Source organism: Dryobates pubescens, chromosome Z (assembly GCF_014839835.1).
Source record: "Dryobates pubescens isolate bDryPub1 chromosome Z, bDryPub1.pri, whole genome shotgun sequence".
Lineage (NCBI taxonomy): Eukaryota > Metazoa > Chordata > Aves > Piciformes > Picidae > Dryobates > Dryobates pubescens.
Genome location: NC_071657.1, coordinates 11,340,331 through 11,362,699, shown reverse-complemented (window position 1 = coordinate 11,362,699; position 22,369 = coordinate 11,340,331). Strand labels below are relative to the sequence as shown.

Here is a 22,369-nt window from a genome sequence, read left to right as displayed (position 1 = left end):
TCCTCTCATAAATACATGAGGCAGTGAAAAATTAATAGCTTAGATAGCTGAACTGCTATCTTTAAAAGCTAATTTAGAATACATGAAAATTAATCAGTTAATTTCTCAAAATTATTGCTTAGGGGAGATGGTTTCTATTCCTTTTATTTGTCTGATGGCTTGAAAGGATTTTTATGTGAAATGAACAGCAAGAGGCATAACTAAAGGATAGAAATTAAGTGTCCATAATCTGTAGTTAAGCTATTACATATTTCCAAATTAATAATACTGAGTGCTCTTGGTATCTTTCTCTATAGAAAATTCGGTCCAAGGTGTATGTGCTAGCAAAAATTAGGAAGTTGTTCCTGTTGAACTTTAATTTCAGTCTTCTCTTTCAAAATTTTTGCATGATACAGGAATTTTTTAACTAATCCAACTTCTTTGTAAATTCTAGGCAACTGAAGAGCTAAAACCATCACAAACAAGATGTTTGCAGCATTAAAGTATCATTCAACAGACTATTTATATGAGGTATAGTTTTATACTTTCTCTTCATGTTCTGAAAGAAATACAGCAGTAACTGAAGAAAACATTAACTACTTTGTTAGGCATTCTGTTTCCTTGCGGGGGGTTGTACTGCCCTTGCTGGAGAGACACACTGAAGTGATTGCAGGTGTTTTTAATAAAAAAAATTAAGTACAGTTTTTCCCAAGCTGATAAGCATCAATTATGTTTTTGGAGAATGAACCAAATTCTCTAGCTACTTTAATATTCTAGGAGAGTGATACACAGCACTGTATTTCCTACTGCAGGCAGGGGAGAGTTTTTGTGTGTCCAAGTTAAAATTCATTGAAAGCAGATGGTTTTTCACACCTTCATTGAGTATTGTGGCTTTGTAGATGTTGATCAGTTAAGGCAGGGAAAACATGTATTGTTTTCCTTCCTGTTTACATCTGTGTGATGTTACATACTGCTTGCCACTGGGGCATACTGTCTTACTTAATTGAGTTTTCACTTACTTACCTTTTCAAAGAAAATCTATGAGCCAAATAAAAGAGTGTAAGAGTGGTGTTTTGCCTGCAAGGGACGTTTCTAGTGTGTAAGCAGAAGAAAGAGGCAGCAAGACATGATGTCAGGGAGAGTGCAAGTACATGTAGTAGGGCTATAGCTGGACAAATGCAGCCTGGGAAGTGGTCTAGCAATAGTACTTGCAGGTAAACTGAGATTGATGTTACAAATCGTGGTGCCCATGTCCTTTTCCTTGGTGTGCAGGAACTATTCTACAACAATGTTTGTTCCTCTGTCTTTTTTGGTTGGTGGGCTGGTTGGAGGTTTTGGTTATTTTTGGGTTTGGGTTTGGGTTTGTTGGTTGTTTTTTATTTGGTGGTGGTGGTTTGTTTGGGTGGGGTTGGGGGTTTTGTTTGTTTGCTTGTTTTTATCATTTTCTCTTTGCCTGTAAAGGAGGGTTTGAAAAGTGTACCAAAGGCATGGGTGCTCTGATAGCAACTCAAGTCAGTGACCTATTTCTAGTTTGTCATCTGAGCTGTCTAACAGAACAGGCTATAACTGGCTTGAGAGCATGTGCTAAAATGGGTATACATTTCTAGGATCAGAAGAAGCAGAGCTGAAGTCAAGTGGTGGACTTAGAACTAAAGAGAAGTTTGTAGTCTCATATATGTTCTCCAACACCTCTTTAGCTAGTTGCCTTTTCCAAAATGCCTTTTTCAACCCAGAATTTTTGAGGATCTCTATAAAACTTGTTAAATCCAAACCCCTCTGTAAGAATATTTTTTTCCTGCTTCTTGAACTCACTGTTTATTCTGTGCTATTTTTAGTAATGTATTGGAGGTTTCGTGACAAAAGAACTGTTGGATAGCTTAATGAAGGTGGTTGTAGTGATGTTATTGAAGTTGCCATGTTCTAAAATTCAGTTTATTATTACCATGCCTCCCTGTTGTTTTTAATGAAGATGAAAGGATTTATGAAGTGTTGTTTTATTAGCTCATAATGGCACTTGGAAGCTGAGAGGCTTTAGAATATTATGAGCACCTAAAGCAGCACTAGTAGGAATGATTTTAAATTGTTTCTGACCAGTTTATACACATCAGTACCAAGAACCAATGCAAGTATTAAGATAAGCACTCATCAGGTAGTGATAGGTCTAGGGGGAATGGAATGAAGCTTGGGAAAAATTGTACTTAATTTTTTTATTAAAAACACCTGCAATCACTTCAATGTGTCTTTCCAGCAAGGGAAGTACAACAACTGCAATGAAACAGAATTCCTAAGAATTCTGCTGGAACGTGTCCAGAGAAGGGCCTCGAGGATGATCAGAGGGCTGGAGCACCTCTCCTATGAGGACAGATAGAAAGAGTTGGGGCTGTTCAGTCTGGAGAAGAGAAGGCTCCAAGGTGACCTTCTTGTGGCCTTCCAGTATCTGAAGGGGGCCTACAAGAAGGCTGGGGAGGGACTTCTCAGGATCTCAGGTAGTGATAGGACTAGGGGGAATGGAATGAAGCTGAAGGTGGGGAGATTCAGGCTGAACGTGAGGAGGAAGTTCTTCACCATGAGAGTGGTGAAGCCCTGCAATGGGTTGTGCAGGGAGGTGGTTGGGGCGCCATCCCTGGAGGTGTTTCAGGCCAGGCTGGATGAGGCTCTGGCCAGCCTGATCTAATGTGGGGTGTCCCTGCCCATGGCATGGGGGTTGGAACTAGATGATCCTTGTGGTCCCTTCCAACCCTGACTGATACTATGATACTATGGTAATTATACACACAAAGTTTGTGTAGCTAAGCATATGTTCAATTTTGCGTAGGCAGAGGTGTAGATTAAAAGTGAAATGTCGAGTCAGGGAAATGTCAAAATCTTTGCTTAGTTTGGATTGTGTCAGTTTTGCAAAAAAAATAAAAAATTTAAAAAATTAAAATACCATATTTGAGCAGGGAAGTAAAATGGTGGGACTGTCTGAAGAGGCAGTGCACAAAGAAAAAAGGGAAAAAAACCTGACTCACAGTTTTAACACATGGCTTTGTTTGTTTGTTTGTCCAGAGCATCTCAAGGCAGAAGTTATCCATCCGGAGATTCTCACTTTGCTTTCCTCCCTGTTTACACCACGATGGAAAGAATCATCTCACCGGACTCTTTGCTGATGATAAGTACAGGAAGCCGTGGACTAGAAGTAGGTTATGTAATCCCTGAATTTTAATTTAGATTTTACTGTGGATTAAATGAAAAGGTTGTGTCTGTGCATAATAGAAATCTGGTTAAAAAAAGAGAAAAATATTTCTGGAAGCAGCATTATGTCAGTTCATACCTCTCTTGAAGGTAGAACCTCTTCATTGCTGTGGTAGTGAGAGACGTTCAGTTCTCCCATACACACACAAACCACAGCTAACTCAGGCGGAGAAGCAAAATGGAAAAGAGCTGTATTTTACCAGCAGGATAAGATGTGATGAATATATACACAATATACAGTATTTACAGTATATACAAGAATATACAGGAAAGAATGTAACATAGAAGTCTCCCCACCCCAACAGAGGAGGGTTTCCCCCAAACCCCTTTTCCCCCTTCCTCCTTTTTTCCCAAAAGGGGTTAGAGAGAGAAAGGATATTAAGGGAAATTTTGTTAGATCAAAGCAGTTGTCAAGGGAAGAAAAAAAAAGAATTAGTCTCTTATCTCATTAGTCCGAGGTCAGAAAACTGCCAGAAGAAGAACAGCAGCTGTCCAGACTCAGACTGCACAGACAGACCGAACTACAAACTAAAAATCCTAAAGTTGCATTCCCACTGATCTACCAATGAAATCCATTTAGAATTGTCTTTGTCTTCCTTTTTACACAAAAACATGCAGCTAAGAGTGTTTCAGTACCTCACCTTTCTTAAAGGCACAGCCTAAAACTGTTACAATTGCCTAGATAGAAACAAATGGGTAATGGATATTTATTTGTGTAAGACACAATAAATGAGGGAGATATTTGATTAGTTTATAGAGATCTCTGGAAAGTCTACTGTCTGGACACATGGTTATGGAATAAAAACAATGACCAGAGAAAAGTCAAATAGTAAACCTGATTGGTTGGGAGAGATTTTAAAGATGATACTGAGATTTTGAGATGCAGGAAAAAATTGAGGGTTTCCAACCACAGTGTGGTAAACATATATATAAAAGTATTTACACCTCTCTAGTGTATTTACATTTATTTTTGCTAGGGGAAACTAAAAGCACTGTTTCTTCTGTACGTCCTGTGTAAAGTTTGGCTATCCTCTCCAATCAATACATAAAAAGTCATATTTTCTGTGTGATTCTTTTTCTCTCTTTTTATCTCAGTCACTTCAGCGCAGAACATGATCACTATTTCAGTATTGGATCAATGGAGGAAGAGTTTATCTGTGGAGGATTTTCTAGAAAAGTCAGTAACCTTAAGTTAAAAATCTATGTGATTACTTTGATACCATTCAGGTACTTTGTGAATAATGAAGCTGTGGTGGGTTAATGCCCACTCTGAAAACAGGGTGGAGGGCTTGCAAGTGCAGTGCGTTTTACCCCTGGGAAACTGAGCCTGTTCCACTCCCCCCATCCCTGCCCAGCCAGGGTATAAAAGGGAGGGCATTGCAGTCATTAGGTCTCCTTTCTGGCTCCTGCCTCTCCTGGGCAAGAGCTACAGCAGCTGCCTTCCTGCTCTTCTGCCACGTGGTTGGGCCTGATCCTTCTCCCTGCTGCCTCCATGGCTCTTCAGAGAGAGAGACTGGTTTTGTATTCTTGGCTTTTTTCCCCTCCCATCCATCCTTGTTCATTGCCCTTGTGAACCTTACCTGTTATTGTTATATATATATATTTATATTGTTTAAAGAAAACTCTTTACCTCTCTACTTTCCGGCCGACCCCAAATTATTGCTTGGTGGATTTGCTCCTTCCCTTTCCTTTTTTTTCCCTCTCTGTTGGGAGGGAGGAGGGGGGAGCAGGGGAGAGATTCTCAGCCTTGCCCCCATCTGAGCTCTTAACTCCCAGTTAAGGCTCAAACCACTGCAGAAGCCAATGATGATAACAGAATACAAGAATCTTTTCTGGCAGTAGCAAGTGTACAGTGCACTGGAGCTGTACACTGCAGCAGATAGCTCAAAGATGGCTTTTTCTCTAGAAGTAGTGTTGTGTTTTTATGGAGCTCTCTACTTTTTAGTTGCATGTTTGTAATGGTCATGTAATCTATTTATTATATTGGAGAGAGTTTCTGAAATTTTTTCATGAACATGAAAATAAGCCATGAGAACATTTCCCCCCTCTCCCTGTCTAAGGTAGTTTTCTCTTGTAATTGTAGATGAAGCTATTTGAAAAAGAATGTTTATATATCATTGGAAAGTGTAAAAGACAGTTATACTGCCTTATAGCAATTGAAGATAGATGTATTTATTTTAAAATGATCTATATAAAGTAAAACTATATCAAAATAGAGTTAGTTTTAAAAGTAGATTTGCAACACAGCCTTTACAGCATACCTAAGATATGAAAGAAAGTTGTGGTTCTGCAAAGCTGGTAAATTGTGTCTATTTCTGCTCACAATTATCAGTGTAAGTGAAATGGGAAAAGAACATTTGTGCTTTTACAGCCAGTACAAAATCTATTGTATTCAAATCTGCATTTAAAAAATGGTTGTGAAGAAAACCTGTAGTTGGAGAATTATGTAGTCATGTACAGGAAGTGCCAGCACAAACTTACCCATTCCTTACACTGTCATTATTCTGTGATTTCACTATGATACAGTCTTAGGATAGGATAGGATAGGATAGGATAGGATAGGATAGGATAGGATAGGATTAGGATAGGATGGAATGGAATGGAATGGAATGGAATGGAATGGAATGGAATAGAATAGAATAGAATAGAATAGAATGGAATGGAATGGAATGGAATGGAATGGAATGGAATGGAATGGAATGGAATGGAATGGAATGGAATGGAATGGAATAGACCAGGTTGGAAGAGAACTCTGAGATCATCATGTCCAACCCGTCATCCAACACCATCTAATCAACTAAACCATTGCACCAAGCACATTGCTACGTACTGTGCTACTTACTGTGCTTTCCGCTGGTCATTCGTGGTACAGGGATGGTCATGGTCACAGAGCAGATCAGGGCTGTACAAAGAATGATGTGGCTGACTGCAAAATTAGACCTCTGTTGTGGTAATGGAGAGCTGCTTTTCCTGTAAATGTGACACTTCACAAAAAGGAAGTGCACAGTTCTTCAAAAACACAGTTACTGCAGGAGAAAACTAGAAGGAAAAGTGCAAATTGGGAAGTTTTCTGGAAAAATGTATAAATATCTTTACTCTGAATTTACAGCACAGGTGTTCTCTTGTTGTTCTACTGTAGAATTCCTTAATCTTTAGTTAACCACTGGACAGGTGGTATTTTCCTAGCATTGTGTGATTCTTGGAGCTTGGTTAAGGAAGTTAATGCTGCCTGGGGAACTGATCCAGTTTTGGTTTTGTCAAAACTTTGTGTGATTTTGGACAAGTCATTTAAACCCATAACTCTGCAGTTGTCCACTGAATGTGCTGCTTCTAATTCCTGGCAGACCCAAATTCAATGAGCACTCATAACAGAAGTTGCTTGGCATGTACTAGTGCTTTAACAGGGAAAAATGCCAAATACTTTGAAAAACTAGGAGCTTGATGTCTTGGACTGAAACACAACATGAGTATCTAGGGCTTTTTTGCTCAAGATTATGGATTTAATATTAGCATTTTTATGGGAAACTTGAAAATATTAATGGGTTCATTTTCTGGGTTTTTTTTCCCCCACAATATTAGAAATATCTAAGATGGTGTAGTTGCATTTAACTGGGGTTTTGTTAAATGGTCTACAGCCATATGATCTAGAGTGAAGATAATAGAACTGAACAACTTTTATTACTCAGTCAAAGGATTTGGGGGGGAAATGTTTATGACCACAGCTTTTCCAACCTCAGTACCTAGTAGGGCATATATAGTGTCTGTTTTCAAACAAGGTCAAAGTCCAGTTAAAAGTTTTCTAACATTTCACTGACCTGTTTTCTAACTGTAAACATTGTTTGGATAGGAATTTTTAATACAACTTCCATTTCTCTTTTGTGGGGGGAAAAAAAAAAGCCTGAACAAAAAAAAACCCCACTCCAAACAACAACAACAAAACTCTTACCAAATACCTGGGAAACATTCTGGGTTTGCCTTTTGGATTCACAGTACTAGCCTTTACCTTCTAAAGACAATAGTGAGATAAATAGTTTTTAAGGCTATACAGATGACTTGAGCAGGTTTCCTTGTGCTGCTTGCAGTCCTTTCTTGTTTGATGGAAAACATACTCTACAGGCTAACAGGCATTCTCGTGTCATTTTGCATCTCTCCAGGGTTTAGATAAATAACAGACACTGAAGCGGCTAACTTTTAGCTGTATAGGCCCTCCTTTGCATCCTCATGTTTGTGGTACTAAGTGAAGGCATGTCTGAATGCTTTTAGAAGTTTGAAACTGAGACCATGACTCTCCTTTAACTTTTGAGTTGCAAAGAAAGCACATTATGTGAAAATTGGGCTGATATTTACTACTGAACACAGAAAAAGGAAAATTAAACAAAAAAATTAAATTAAGGAAAAATAATGGGCTTGCACAGATGCAGAAGTTTTATTGTGCTATATAAAAAGCAAAATCAAAGTGGAAAAAAAATTACTTGCTTGTTTAAGTTGCTAAAACAAACCTGGAAATGGTACTTTGGAGATTTACATTTTAATAGCTTATCTGGGGTTGGTCTAAATACCCTTCAGAGGTCTCTTCCAACCTCAACCATTTTGTGATTCAGTGATTCTGTAAACTGGAAGTATTTGGTTATATTTTCAGGTTTTAATTCAGTCCATCACCAGTCAATGTAACCAGTACACCACTGCATTTTAAGAGAAAACTGTATAGATTTGGAGATTTTGTGACAAAATGTAATTACAAAATGAATGGCATCTTAAATTATTCTGCTTTATACTGATCTTAAACTGTAGTTTTAGCTTTATGCCAAAAGCTGCACTGAGTTAAAACTGAAATGGCATTCTGCATCTTCAGGAAAAATAAACAAGACTATTACAGTATAATATCATCACCTTTGCACCTTGAGAGTGATAAATGTTGTGAGGATGCTGCAAAACACATGCAAAGAACATCACCCACAATGTTGTCTAGACTAATAACAGTAACAAAAAGAAATTCCCAAAGAAGTTGTTACAAAGACACAATGTGGTTTAGTGAGCAGCTCAAGAGTCAGTTAGATGCCGCCTCAAGAAATATTAAATGCCAAGAATGAAGGCATTTATTAGACCATTTACTTCGCCCTGTTGCTTTAGCACTTAAGTTTGTCATATCTGGATAAATCTGAGGAAATCAGAGCATTTATTAGAATCTAGTTACAGAAAAATTAAGATTATTTCACTTACTGTATTTTAAAATTTACTGGACTTAGTCTGTATAGCAGTGACAAAAAAAAATCATTGGAGAAAGATTAAGAAATATGGAAGGAGTAAAGATTAAGAAATAAGGAAGGGGTTAGGATGAAAATTGGAAAAATTTGTGTTTGTGATTTAAGTTATTCAAATATTTTGCATTCTAACTAAAGCAAATCTAAGTAAATCAGATATTTCAGGTTAGTGGTTTCCCTATGAGTCGGACTGAGCAGTATTAATACACATAATTAAGTTTGTTGTAAGTATTCCTGGTAGGGAGCATAATTCACTGCAATGTATTTGCAAAGCAAGGCACACACACAAAAGAGAGAGGAATGAGCAATATTGAGTTAGGTTGTTTATTTTGCATTTGTAAAACCTGGCCTACAGTAAATGTTTTTCAGTAGATTTGCTGTTATTGGAGAGTGAATAGAATGACATGTGAATTTATAGATCATAGAATGGTTTGGGTTGAAAGTCACCTCCAAAGGTCATCCAGTCCAAACCCCCTGCAGTCAGCAGGGACATCCTCAACTAGAACAGGTCACCCAGAGGCCCATAGAGCCTGACCTCAAATAGCTCCAGGGATGGGGCCTCAACCACGTCCCTGGGCAATCTGTTCCATTGTTCCACTACCCTTGTGGTAAAGAACTTGTTCCTTACACCCAGTCTAAATCTAGCCTTCTCTAGTTTAAAAGCATTGCCCCTTGTCCTAATCACTAGAGGCATTTGTAAACAGTCACTCTCCGGCCTTCTATTAGGTGGCCACTATTAGGTCTCTTCTCCAGGCTGAACACCCCCTCCTCTCTCAGCCTGTCCTTGTAGGAGAGGTGTTCCAGTCATCTTTGTCCTCCTCCTCTGCGCCTGCTCCATCAGGTCCATGTCCTTCCGGTGTTGAGGGCCCCAGAGCTGGACACAGTCATCCGGGTGAGGTCTTACCAGAAAAAAAGGGACAGAATCACCTCTCTTGATCTGCTGGTCATGCTTCTTTTGATGCAGCCCAGGATGTAATGGCCTTTCTGGGCTGCAAGTGCACATTGTTGGCTCATGTCCAACTTCTCATCCGCCAGTATCCCCAAGTCCTTTTCTTCAGGGCTGCTCTCAATATCATCATTCCCCAGCCTGTGTTGATATAAAGGAGTGCCCTGACCTAGGTGCAGGACCCTTCACTTTGCCTTACTGAACCTTGTGAGATTCTCTTCAGCTCACCTCTCCAGCCTGTCCAGGTCCCTCTTGGATGGCATCCCATCCTTCAGTCTTATCAACCACACTACTCAGTTTGGTATCATCTACAAGTCTGCTGAGGGTGCCCTCTTGCTGTCTATATCATTGATGAAGGCAGTGAACAGCACTGGTCCTGATATGGGCCCTTGATAACACTAATTGACTGATTTCTTTCTAATAATCAAAATGATGTGACAGGGAATAAGCAAGATACTACAATCTTTTCACAGAATCACAGAATCACCAAGGTTGGAAGAGACATCAAAGATCATCAAGTCCAACCTGTCACCACAGACCTCATGACTAGACCATGGCACCAAGTGCCACGTCCAATCCCCTCTTGAACACCTCCAGGGATGGTGACTCCACCACCTCCCTGGGCAGCCCATTCCAATGGTGAATGACTCTCTCAGTGAAGAACTTTCTCCTCACCTCAAGCCTAAACTTCCCCTGGCACAGCTTGAGACAGTGTCCTCTTGTTCTGGTGCTGGTTGCTTGAGAGAAGAGACCAATCCCCTCCTGGCTACAGCCTCCCTTCAGGTAGTTGTAGACAGCAAGAAGGTCTCCCCTGAGTCTCCTCTCTCCAGGCTAAACAATCCCAGCTCCCTCAGCCTCTCCTCATAGGGCTTGTGCTCAAGGCCTCTCCCCAGCCTTGTTGCCCTTCTCTGGACATGTTCAAGTGTCTCAATGTCCTTCTTAAACTGAGGGGCCCAGAACTGGACACAGTACTCAAAGTATGGCCTACCCAGTGCTGAGTACAGGGGCAGAATGACTTCCCTGCTCCTGCTGGCCACACTATTCTTGATGCATGCCAGGATGCCATTGGCCTTCTTGGCCACCTGGGCACACTGCTGGCTCATTTTTAGGCAGCTGTCAATCAGCACCCCCAGGTCTCTCTCTGCCTGGCTGCTCTCCAGCCACTCTGACCCCAGCCTGTAGCTCTGCATCGGGTTGCTGTGGCCAAAGTGCAGCACCCGGCACTTGGATTTGTTGAATGCCATCCTGTTGGACTCTGCCCATCTGTCCAGTCAGTCGAGGTCCCTCTGCAGAGCCCTTCCTCCCTCTAACAGACCAACATCTGCTCCCAACTTGGTGTCATCTGCAAATTTGCTGATGACTGACTCAATCCCCTCATCCAGATCATTAATGAATATATTAAAGAGGATGGGGCCCTGGTTAGAAACAAGTTCTAAATGTTCTGCTGTTGTAACTTAAAGAAATGGTCAGCATTTTTCCTGGAATACCATTTTCACTGCCAGGTATAGCTCACAGGAGAGCTGTAGTCCTGAAGTTGTTTAAAAAATAATTTTATATATATATATAATTGTCTATTTAAAGGATTCTAGACTTAGAGTAGCAATTATGAAAGTATGTCCCAGATGTGCTGGTATGTAATATAATTGAGTTCAGTATCTTTGGATTGCTTATCAAAAGATTAAATGCATTCTATTCTAAGACTCAGAAGATTTCTTCATTCTGTTTTAACAATAGGCACGGTTTTATTACTAAATAAGGGCCTTGTGTATATTTTTAATGCTTTTCAGATAACCAATTAGGAGAGATGATATTTTGTCACAAGCTTGTCAGCTTGGGGGGTTGTGATTTTTTTTTGTTAAAAGTTTTATGTAAACCAGTGAAGATTACAAGTGTGAAGGACTGATCAAAGCAGTCAGGGAAGTGAACTGATATGTTAAGGTAAACTGGTTCAAATGCTAGGGAGTCCTTGCAGAGTCTGAGAAATAAAAAGAGGACAAGTAAGGGGAAAATAGTGAGTGGCAATAAAAAAGACTGGGGAGGCACAGACTGCCTAGGCAGGCATGAGAGTACACCTGGCAGGAAAGGAGATAAGGAAATTAATCTATAATTCCTAGAAACTGCCAAATTACTTAATTGAATAAAATCCCTTACTAGCTTTTCTACATGTACTTAACTGCCATACTTATTTGATGATAGGATTCATCTGTCCATATTTCAAAGATTATTGTGAAGATCTAATTGAAGCTAAATGCATTAAATGTAACGTAGTGCCTTCTGTGTTCAAAACATTGTGCAAGCACAGCTAAGTGGCTTGAAGATATGTATCCATATTTAGAGTAGTCTATCATTTAAAACACTTACTGTTTCCCAGAACAGCCATAATTACTAAGGAATTGACTGTGGAAAAGCCTGGCCCATGTAGTCTCAAATCAGCAACTCACTTAGGGTTGACCTATCAGATAACTATAGAGAAACCCACTGATGTCAGTGAAGTTGTCCAGCATGTCATTTGGCACAGTGTTCTAAGGTTCAGGGATTTTCAAAGACTTAGGCCATGTTAATGTTTGGACATTAATTGTTATCAATATTGCATAGTTACTGTTTCTGAGCTATACTACTTGTGATGTCAGAATTAACTTTGGGGCTGTACTCAAAAAGGTTGTAAAACAGGTTTGTTTGTTTTTTCAAAGACCTGTAATATTCCTCCCTGTTGTTGCCTAAATATGAAGGTCTATACTGACATTCAGAGGTGCACTTAGGTACTGACTTTGTTTATGAGGCTTATCTCCAGATGGCTAGTACAAAGCCAGATTGTGTAATGAAAAGGATTGTTAAAAAATGGAATAAATCAGGAGGATGAACAGTTGAGGATTGGGCCCACCTCTGAAGCCTGTCCATGTCCCTCTGGATGATGTACTGTATCTCCAGCATGTCAGCCAAGCCATAAATCTTTGTGTCACCTGCACACTTGGTGAGGGTGCACTCAATTTCACTGTCCATGTTGCTGGGTAGCATAGAGATTAGTATCAAAAGTGACAGGAGAATGAAGTGGGTTTGTTCCTTCATTTATCCTGTCTTCTCCCTATTGCAGGTACTTGCAATTTCTGTATGATTTTTGAAATGCAACTACAGATTTAATCAGCAGCAAATTTTTGTCATTAATGTTGTGAGATAATTGGTTTTATGCTTTTTTTTCAAGCTGTTACCCTTTTCTTCAGTTTAATACTGGGGGTAAACTTAAAGGGCTTTTTCTTGAGGAAGAATCATACATGTAATTTGACCACAAATCTAGTGAACAGTGATAGCAACTTTGTAATTGCCAATCTTCTGTAGTGAACAGAGTGATTACCAAAGTTTTCAGAGTATCTTTTCGAGTGCCCTTGATTTATTGAGAATTCAGTTATGACAGTGCTTTTACAACAGCTTAAATATCAAGATGTTTTTCTCCACTCTTTAGGAAGTTTGTCCCCTCTGGAGAGCTCTGTACTAGCAACACATTAATAGAATTTGTTTCAAGTTCAAACCCCTACTCTCAGACTGACAGAGAAGAAATTTCTACACTTACAAAGAATGTTGTTCAGGAAGGATCCACTCAAGACAAATATTTGAAGATTGACTATGCCACTGAATTTAAAGAACAATGGCAAGGTAAAGTGTTTGAATCACTGTTTTCTAACATTTTTGGAGTCAGCTCGCTAACTTCCATAGTTTTTTGTGCATGATGCATGGTCATTGCCTAGATCATTTGGATGATCACAGCCTTTGCAATTGCAGAAGTTGTAACCATTTAAGAGATTTATTCCCTGGAGAAGCAGGACTTGTCTTAACAGTTCAAGATCAAATGCAAGCCAAAAAAAAGTTTCAGGATGATCAAGTGCATGGCAGAAGGTGACCAAAAGTATCACAATTGGTAGATCCTTTGTGCCTCAATAAAAGTAGATTCTTGTGGCCTGCTCTTTTACCATATCAGGGAGGAGAAAGTAAGCAGTTTCTGCTTTGTTGCTGGGATGAAAAATATTTCCAAATGGAAAATGTTCCTATGTGGTTTCTGAAGTGTTATTATTAGCAGGACCCTAATAGATATAATGAATTCTGATCACAGCAAGTAGAATGTTGGGAAAGTAGAATGTTAATTCAACTGTATTGCAATTTATTTTCTGAACGATCAGGTTCTTTTCCAGTAATGTAATAATTTACTAAGGGCTTTTTTCCACAATGGCACAGAAGAGGGAGGGTGGGGTTTGATACAATATTGTGCAAATTGAAGTTTACCAGGAACAGAGCATCAGCAATGCAAATGCATTGCAGTTAGTGGTTGAAAGACAGTGATAGTAATTAATCTGATTAAATAGTTAGGCTTTTTTTTTTTTTTTTGAAGTTAGGTGGCATGTTGCAGAGGGTTTCAATAATTTATCAAGCTCTCTGCATTGTGTGCTTACAAAGACAATAAAAATAATTCAGATGTTTTCCCCTGTCTCAGCTATTACTTTCTTAGAAACAATCAAAAGAAAATAATAGATGCCATAAAACATTTTATACTTTTGAAGTTACAAATTATTATGTGTTTAAACAAACATAAATAGGCAAGCAAAAAGGGACTGGATTACGTTTTTTTTTAGTGGGAAACCATTAAATTATTCACTATTCTGGTGACTGGTGTATTGAATTGTCTGGTCAGTAATTATCTTCCAGTTTAACCCACATGATACTGCCAGCCCTTTTTTTAACACTGCATTAAAGAATTAAATGTTTACAAACGCCTGTTGACTAATTAATGCCAGCTCATTTGCTAACAGCACAAATCCAACAGGCTTTCACCAAAGGTGTGAAGATACATACAGAGAGTGTAAAATTGTGGAAATGTACTGATAGAAAAAAAAAATTATTAGAGGTGGAATGTTGCAGGTGATATGACACAACTATCAGACCTGTATAGTAAAAGAAGAGGAAATACCGAAGAACATGATCTAGGATTTGAAATGATCCAGTAGAGGAACATTATGTTTTAATTCTAAATAGCTTGTTACTGCAGGAGTTTTTTTTTCTGTGAGCTTGTGTGCATATTAAAATGTTTCATGTTTATTTCTGGTAGTGTGACCTATTTTTCCTTTCAAAGAACAAAATCAATTTCATTGGTCATTTCACCTTTTTGAGGAGTACTATAAGAAATAATGCATGTAATATGTAATAAGAGCTGCAATGTTTAAAGGTTCTTGTTCAAGGCAAAGAAAAGTTTACAATAAGGTTGTGAAGTTTAGTGTTGTAGATTACACACAGGTTTAAAGTGTAGCTAGTAAATGATTACTGGACTAAACAGTAAGAAAGTTAAAACCTGTGAATGTGAAGCACATTGACTAGAAAAGCTAAAAACTTAATTTGGTTCAGTCAGTAACTGCAGAGTTCTAGTCTTCTTCCCAATTACATTAGACTGATATTAGATTACAATGTTTAGCATGCTGTCAATAGCCTGTCTGTTTTGCACAGGCTGTCTGTTAGGAGCAAGAGGTCAAAGTAGAACGACAACTATCTGTGTACCATTACGCTGTAAAGCACTAACTTTGTCCTAGCATGTGGTAGCACGGGCAGTGAAACCCACACTCAAACATGAGCTAAGTATTTGCACCCTGATTGATAAAGTACTTAAGCACATGTTTAAGCCTATTCAAGTTATTTCCTGAAGTACTTCAATGATCAGAAGTTCCTGAGTCAAAGAAAGTGATGATACTGTGTTCAAGTTACAGTGCTGAAAAAAAAGCATATTACAACACAAAAAAAAGTGGAACTGCACTTCCTAAAATCTCAAAGTGGAAACTCAGTTCAGTTTTGTATGGATTTGAAACACTGGCACTTGTGAATTTCAAACTCCACCTGTTTCTCCAGTTGTAAGATTTTCGTGTCAGAAAGTCAGTATTGTATGTGATTATATCTGTTCTGCTTCAAGGAGAGCACTTTACTACTAAATGAATAAGTGCATTCTTGCATAATCATGCTTTCCTTAGTGGGAGAGTAAGAGGTTAAAGCATGTTTAAGGTAACAAAGAAATGTAAAAATTGTGAAAAAATGTGACAAAAATATTTGAATCACATTAGAATAGTAAAATTCAGTGAAAAAACACCCTCGTTTTTTTCTTGTACACTTTAAGTACTTCAGCCACTTACAATAAAAAGATACACTACAAATTAATATAATTGAAAAAAATAGTTAAAACTGTAGCTAAATTGAGAGACCCAATGTGAATCCAGGGCAAAGCTGTGCCTCATTTGACTGCATTTAGTGTTAGGATGTTATGAGTTATCCTGCTTTATTTGAATTAACAACAATTAAATGAGATACTAGAGGACAACATGATCACATTAACATTACAGATACTGTCTTTGTTTTCTGGTTTATTTTAGCACCTATTTTTGCAACAATTATTTGCCTGAGTAGTAGGATGCTTCCTACTTTGTTTTTCTTATTGTCTGAAAAAAAGGAAGAGTAGATCAGGGATTTTGTAAATTGTGTCAGAATATATACCAGGTTTTCCTGCTGGAGGTACTTTAAGCTTTATAGGCTACTAGAAGCTTTATCAGCCTCTCCTGAATGATTGGTCTCATTACACAGAGGCATTTTATAATGAGGCATTTATTTTTTTAATTGCTGGTTCTCTTTATGGGGATCTGTTAACATTAGCAGCATGAAACAATTTGTGGGGAACATAATCGGTGTCTGCATTTCCAGCCAGTAGAAAGGAATGGAAAGTTATTGCAGACAGGGAGTCATGCAGGGACTGAAAGGGGAACATGGGATGAGGAGACTTCCATGTATGTTGCAAATACAAAGGGCTGCATCAAACCGAGTTGTGACTACAGCATCAGTTCTGCCTCATGGTGGTTTTTGTTGCTTTCAATTCAGAGAATGCATTTCTATTTAGATGTGTATGGAGAGACTGCCTCATTTCTACGTTAGAAATTGCAATGAACTAAGTTTCTCAGCCAAAATCTACCTCAAATACATTGTTGTCAATCTTTACAATGCAAACAAGGGCATGAACAGAAAATACCTTTTCTTTTTAAGAGGTGTTATGTAAGACAAAAGAAAAAGCAAAAGAAAACCAACACTTTGCATGTGGACCATTGGAAGACTAGACTTTATTACATTTAAAGCTTAAAATACTAAAATACTTGAAGTACAAAGTAATTATTGTGTTGCTGACATTTACAGTGTTCCAGCAGTTGCTCAACACTTGTTTTCATTCTGGTCATTCTTACTGTGTCTAAATTGTTTGTTAACATATTTTTTCTTATTTTTGGCAGATTTATATATGGAAGATGAATTTGTTTTTATTGATAGTCTTGAAAGGTTTCATAAAAAACTGCCTACTTCATCTATACTTCTGAGCAGACTACATATCTTTTTAGTAAAAGATCCCCTTTTAGATTCTAGAGGACAGAATTTAATAGAAGAAAGGTATCTCTGAATTCTTATGTTAAATATAAATACACTTTGGTGCATTGCTATTAACATTTTAACATCTGTCATATGATGATTTTTTAACTGTTTTTTATTTACAATAGGTAGCAACTTTAGTAGGATGAAATTTACATGCATTACATAAGAAGACCAGTCAGAACAATTTTATGATTCTATAAGATAGGATAAATGAAACAATGTCATTTTACATTCTGTATGAAATGTGCTCAGGATCAGGATTCCCGTTTTGGAGTACCAAAAAAATGTGCATATTTAAAGGGCCTGATCCTCCTTCAAAGTGACTCATTTTTTTATCAAACTGGTACAAGTTATATCCAAAGTGTGCCTAGTATTTTATAAATATATTCACCTGTATACATACATTTGTAAAGTCTGGCTAAGTTTTGTGCTGGCATACTCCTCATCTGGATGACTTGTCTAGCTCCCTCTGCACTTGATAGGGTTGCATGATTCACAAGGCACGAGGCAAGGTTTAATTTTGCCTATATAGTAACAGAACAGGGAGGTGTGGAGTTGTTTGACTACTTTTTTTTTTTTTTTTTTTTTGTGAAACATGAGCCCAAATCTCACAGTGAGTCTTAGACATCAGTCTGTGTGCACATGTGAGTACTGTAAATTTCCAGTGAGGAGAACATGATCCAAATTCTGCAATAACTTTCAGAAATTCCAGTCACAGGAGAAAAAAGTGCTTTTCATAAACAGGTCTCACCTGCCAGTCTGCAGTTGACTAGCAAAGCCACCAGCCTTCATACAGTGGGAGTCCAAATCTCCTAATGAGGCATGCAGGGAAATGCATTTAGACAAAGAGATACAATTAGACAGACTTAAGATAAAATCCAGCGAGCATCCCAAGACTAGGTGTGGAACAATTTATATTATTCAGTCTAAAATACTCTTCTAGGAAAAAAGTGGTAACAAGGACTGATGAGGAAGCTATCCCCCTAATAAGTCATTACAAAAACTTAGTGCCTGTAATGGCCACAAGGGCCACACTGAAAGATTTTTGTTTCTGCTTGAAAGATCTTCAGCTCCGTTCTGCTTGTATCCTTGTTCTACGTGGCAAGTAATAGCTCCTGAGACTACTTAGCATTTTATATAATACTAACCTGTAATGCTCTTTAGCATTTTAATAGTTTGTCAGTTAAATCAGAGAGCATACTTTCAGTTTTCACTTTAATTAATAGAGAGCCTTTATTGGTGCTGAATCATTCCTGAAAATAGAAATGAAAGATGACAAAAGAGAAATCATGTCAACACTGTAGGTTTCAGAGGTTTTGTTTATGGCATTAAAACTCAACATTAGAAGAAAATCAGGTCTGCATCTCTTGCAGAAAGGATTTTTCCACTGTGGGACTGTGTGTTGAGATGATGAACAATTTTAATAACTTTTTAAAGTTAGGTCCCAATGTTAAGTGATTCTACTCTGCTCTATATAAATACATATATATATAAATACTATTCTAATTGAAATTAATTACACTGTATTGTAATTTCAGTTAATTACTCTGATTGGTGCAACTTCCCTTGGAATTGCTTTCTTAGAAAAGCATAGATTTAGAAATAAATAAGTTTTAGATTTAGGTTTAGAGTTTTAGATTTAGAATAAATAAGTTGTGCTGCCTGTATGGCTGTTTAAGCTACTGCTGAGAATGGTCTGAAAGGTCACAGATGTGAAATAATACAGCGAGGTCACTTGCTTTACTCTATGTTTTTTTCAAGGGAATGCTTGACTTTTCAAAATGGAACGGAAATGGAAGAGAATAAGACTGAATTGCAGGAGATTAAAGAGAAGTTCTGTACAATATCTATAAAAGATGAAGAGGTATCATCCTGTTGTTTCTTACTAAATATATTAGGGATTAGGGGGGCCAGCTTGGCTTCTTTGCTTCAAAGAAGTCAAATGTATTTTTTGCTCCATTTTTCAAAATGCTATAAAACAAAATTTCAATTAAATAAATAAGGATTTTATTTGATTGGAACTGTAAATTCAAATCTGCTCCTTGAAATCCAATGACTTGGTTTGAAATGCTGTAATACTAGGGGTTTTTTTCTGTATTGAGCAAAGCTTTGTGCATGCTGTGTAAATGTCATACAGCTTGTTTTTTAAGAGCTGTTTAGAACTAAGCTAATTCAAGATATGGAAAAGGCTAAGGGGGTTCATTAACATCAAAGGAAATTCACTTAACCATTCTGTTGTGATTAATATTTTTCAGTATTTTATGTTACCTTTTGAGTTAGAATGCTGCAAACCTGGCAATAGCAGATCCGATTCTGTTAAGATTCCATCATACTTCGAACTGGAAGAGTTGTTAAATTTAGCTCCAGAAACTATGGCTGATGAAGATGTGTGCAAAGAGGTGATCAAAGAAGGTGAGGGTTAGTTTTCTTAAATGCTCAACCTCGCTTTCCTTTCATTTGCACACATTTAACACACTCTTAACTCTTTTAATATTCAGTTCAATTATGCATTACATCACAACCTATCAAATGCAAACTTTTCTATATGAGAATATGAACTGTGTTATACCCAACTTTCTGAGTATAAGAAATGTCTCTTCAAGTAGCGCCAGAACAAGAGTCTGCAGCAGTCTCAAGCTGCACCAGGGGAAGTTTAGGCTGGATGTCAGGAAGAAGTTCTACACAGAGAGAGTGATTGACCATTGGAATGGGCTGCCTGAGGAGGTGGTGGAGTCACCATCACTGTAGGTGTAAAGGAGGAGGCTTGGTAGTGTGCTTGGTTGCATGGTTTAGTTGATTAGGTGGTGTTGGATGATAGGCTGGAAACGATGATCTTGAAGGTCTCTTCCAACCTGGTCTATTCTACTCTATTCTATTCTGTGGGAAGTATTAGCCATTTTATTCAATACATGGCAGTGTTATAATCTTGGAAACATGAGCTGTGACTCACAATATCCAGTCTGCCACAGATACAATAATTTAGTATTATGTTTTCTTAGAATCATAGAATCAATAAGGTTGGAAAAGACCTCAAAGATCATCAAGTCCAACCTGTCATACAAGACCTCATGACTACTAAACCATGGCACCAAGTGCCATGTCCAGTCCCCTCTTGAACACCTCCAGGGATGGTGACTCCACCACCTCCCTGGGCAGCACATTCCAATGGTGAACAACTCCCTCTGTGAAGAACTTTCTCCTCACCTCGAGCCTAAACTTCCCCTAGTGCAGCTTGCGACTGTGTCCTCTTGTTCTGGTGCTGATTGCCTGGGAGAAGAGACCAATCCCCTCCTGGCTACAACCTCCCTTCAGGTAGTTGTAGACAGCAAGAAGGTCTCCCCTGAGCCTCCTCTTCTCCAGGCTAAACAGCCCCAGCTCCCTCAGCCTCTCCTCATAAGGCTTGTGCTCGAGGCCTCTCCCCAGCCTCGTTGCCCTTCTCTGGACACATTCAAGAATCTCAGTGTCCTTGCCTGTATTTGAACTTAGTTTCAGAGACATCCTTAAGAGGACTATACACAGTACAGCCATTCTATAAAAAATGCTTGTATCACATTGTAATTATAAACACAAAAGCAGATTTCTGATAAAGATTTCCATAGGTGGCAGGAAGATTCTAAATAACAGCAGTAATTCCTTCAAAGAACTTTAATAAAACTTATTAAATGCTTTTATATAACTTTAATGGTAGTTTTTGCCATTGAAGTGGTACCTGTGACAGTATTTTCTGTAGCTACAAGTGAAAGACAGTGCCTGAGATTTTTTTAAAATTTTGATTAAAAGAAACAGTTTGCATTGGTTTTGGCAAATGTGAGGAAAACCACTTGGTGGACAGGAAGCAGCTCAAAGAAGCAAGATTCTTCTTTTGAGTGTAGAGGGTGAATGCTGATAGAGATCTCCCTGATAGAGCAGGCCTTTTGGAGCAATTCAGTCTCTACTGAGATAGGAAAAAAACTTTTCAGTTCATATTTTGACTAAGACAGTTTCATATGTGTTCCACTGATACATTTGCTGCAACACATCTTACAGGATATGCTCAAAGCTGAGTGACTCAACTTCCACAGCAGAGGTTTCAGGATTTTGCATGTAGATGTCAACCTATTATTCCTTTTTGTTCTGTTGTAGTCTTTCTTAGTGGTAAGAGAATCTATACCCACAAACTCCTGGTAAATGGCATTTAGGCTGACTGACTGTTCCAGAAGTCACATCACTGCAGTCATAAAGACTTTGAATAGTTCTGATAGCACATTGCATGTTTTCTCTGGCATTTCTAAGGGATGAGACTTGAGCACTGCTCCATTGGTCTAATCAGCTATGGCATTTGGGGTTACTAAGCATAACTGTAATTGTTCGTAACAATGTATTATGAAGATTCAATAAGAAGGTTTAAAGAAAGAGATTTACAGGAATAGAGAATAAAAGGTTCATTTCTGGCATTTTTTTTAAAATCTGTTTTCAGATCTCAAAGTAGAAATCACACATAAAACAGAAATTTCCAAATACTTTCCCAAGCCACAAGAGATTTCCCCCAGTGACAGCAGAAGTATGTCAGAGTTCTGTGAGTCAGGTAGGAAGAGCTACATAAATCAAGTGGTAATATTTAAAATAAATTCTTCCAGTGATTGTCTCCTTGTTCTGCTCTTGGGAGTAAATGCAACATATAAGTATAAGAAGGGAACATTTTCTTTTTGCAGTCTGCTATTTTGTATCTGCACTGTAAACAAGTAGAAGTGCCATACTCTTTTCTAGAGTTTTAAAAGCTAAACAAAACCATCTTTACAGTTCCTTCACATTGCTCTTCACTGCACATAGTGTCTATATCTTTTGTGATTTATCAGGGTTTTAGATTTGCTTTTTATCTAACAGATTGGATGTAAGGAATAAGTTCTTCATTGGTGACATACTGGAACAGGTTGCTCAGAGAGACTTCTCCCTCTCTGCAAGTGTTCAAGGTCAGCAGCCTGGTTTAGTGGAAAAGTGTTCTGGCCCATGACAGGGTGGTTGGAATGAGATGATCTTTAAGGTCCCTTCTAGCCCAAATCATTATGTGATTCTGCCCAGAGAGGGTAGGGGAAAGTTAAGGCAGAGTGATTAAAATTGTGGAGTCAAAGAGCACAGTTTGTTAAATTCTTAGATGAATGCTTTCAGAAGAGGGTGATGGAGGACAATCCAGGGGTATGGCTTGAGTTTATAACTTCTAGAAGTTCAAAACTCCTGTGCAGACATTTTGAGTTGCAAATGTTTCACTAATGCTGTGTGATTGTGAAGCAAAGTGATGTAGTAACCAGAGCTGTTTTTCACAGACATGAACTGAAGGTGTTGAATATTTGCTAATGTGTGTGTTGAATCCTGGCTTCCTCTATGCTGGCATCAGGAAAGCCTTTATAGAGACCCAACTTTAATAGTTTAAAAACTCAGTTAGTCATGCTGGTTACACAGCATACCAATGCCTGGCAGTTCTGGTGTCTGACTCCAGACTAGCAACCCAACTTCAGTTAAAGTTTCTTCAGGTTAGAAGTGT

At 38.2% G+C, this 22,369-nt stretch overlaps 1 protein-coding gene across 1 annotated transcript in view; it reads left to right on the top strand.

Moving 5' to 3' along the window:
- Positions 1-465: 465 nt before the first annotated feature.
- The window catches only part of SHOC1 (shortage in chiasmata 1), a 60,489-nt gene continuing 38,585 nt past the window's right edge, over positions 466-22,369 (top strand). The window contains exons 1-9 of the mRNA XM_054178704.1: positions 466-510; positions 3,028-3,157; positions 4,309-4,394; positions 5,585-5,627; positions 12,925-13,068; positions 16,716-16,869; positions 18,613-18,715; positions 19,107-19,263; positions 21,308-21,415. Coding sequence (XP_054034679.1) covers positions 466-510; positions 3,028-3,157; positions 4,309-4,394; positions 5,585-5,627; positions 12,925-13,068; positions 16,716-16,869; positions 18,613-18,715; positions 19,107-19,263; positions 21,308-21,415 — 970 coding nt within the window. The remainder of the gene's footprint in view (positions 511-3,027; positions 3,158-4,308; positions 4,395-5,584; positions 5,628-12,924; positions 13,069-16,715; positions 16,870-18,612; positions 18,716-19,106; positions 19,264-21,307; positions 21,416-22,369) is intronic.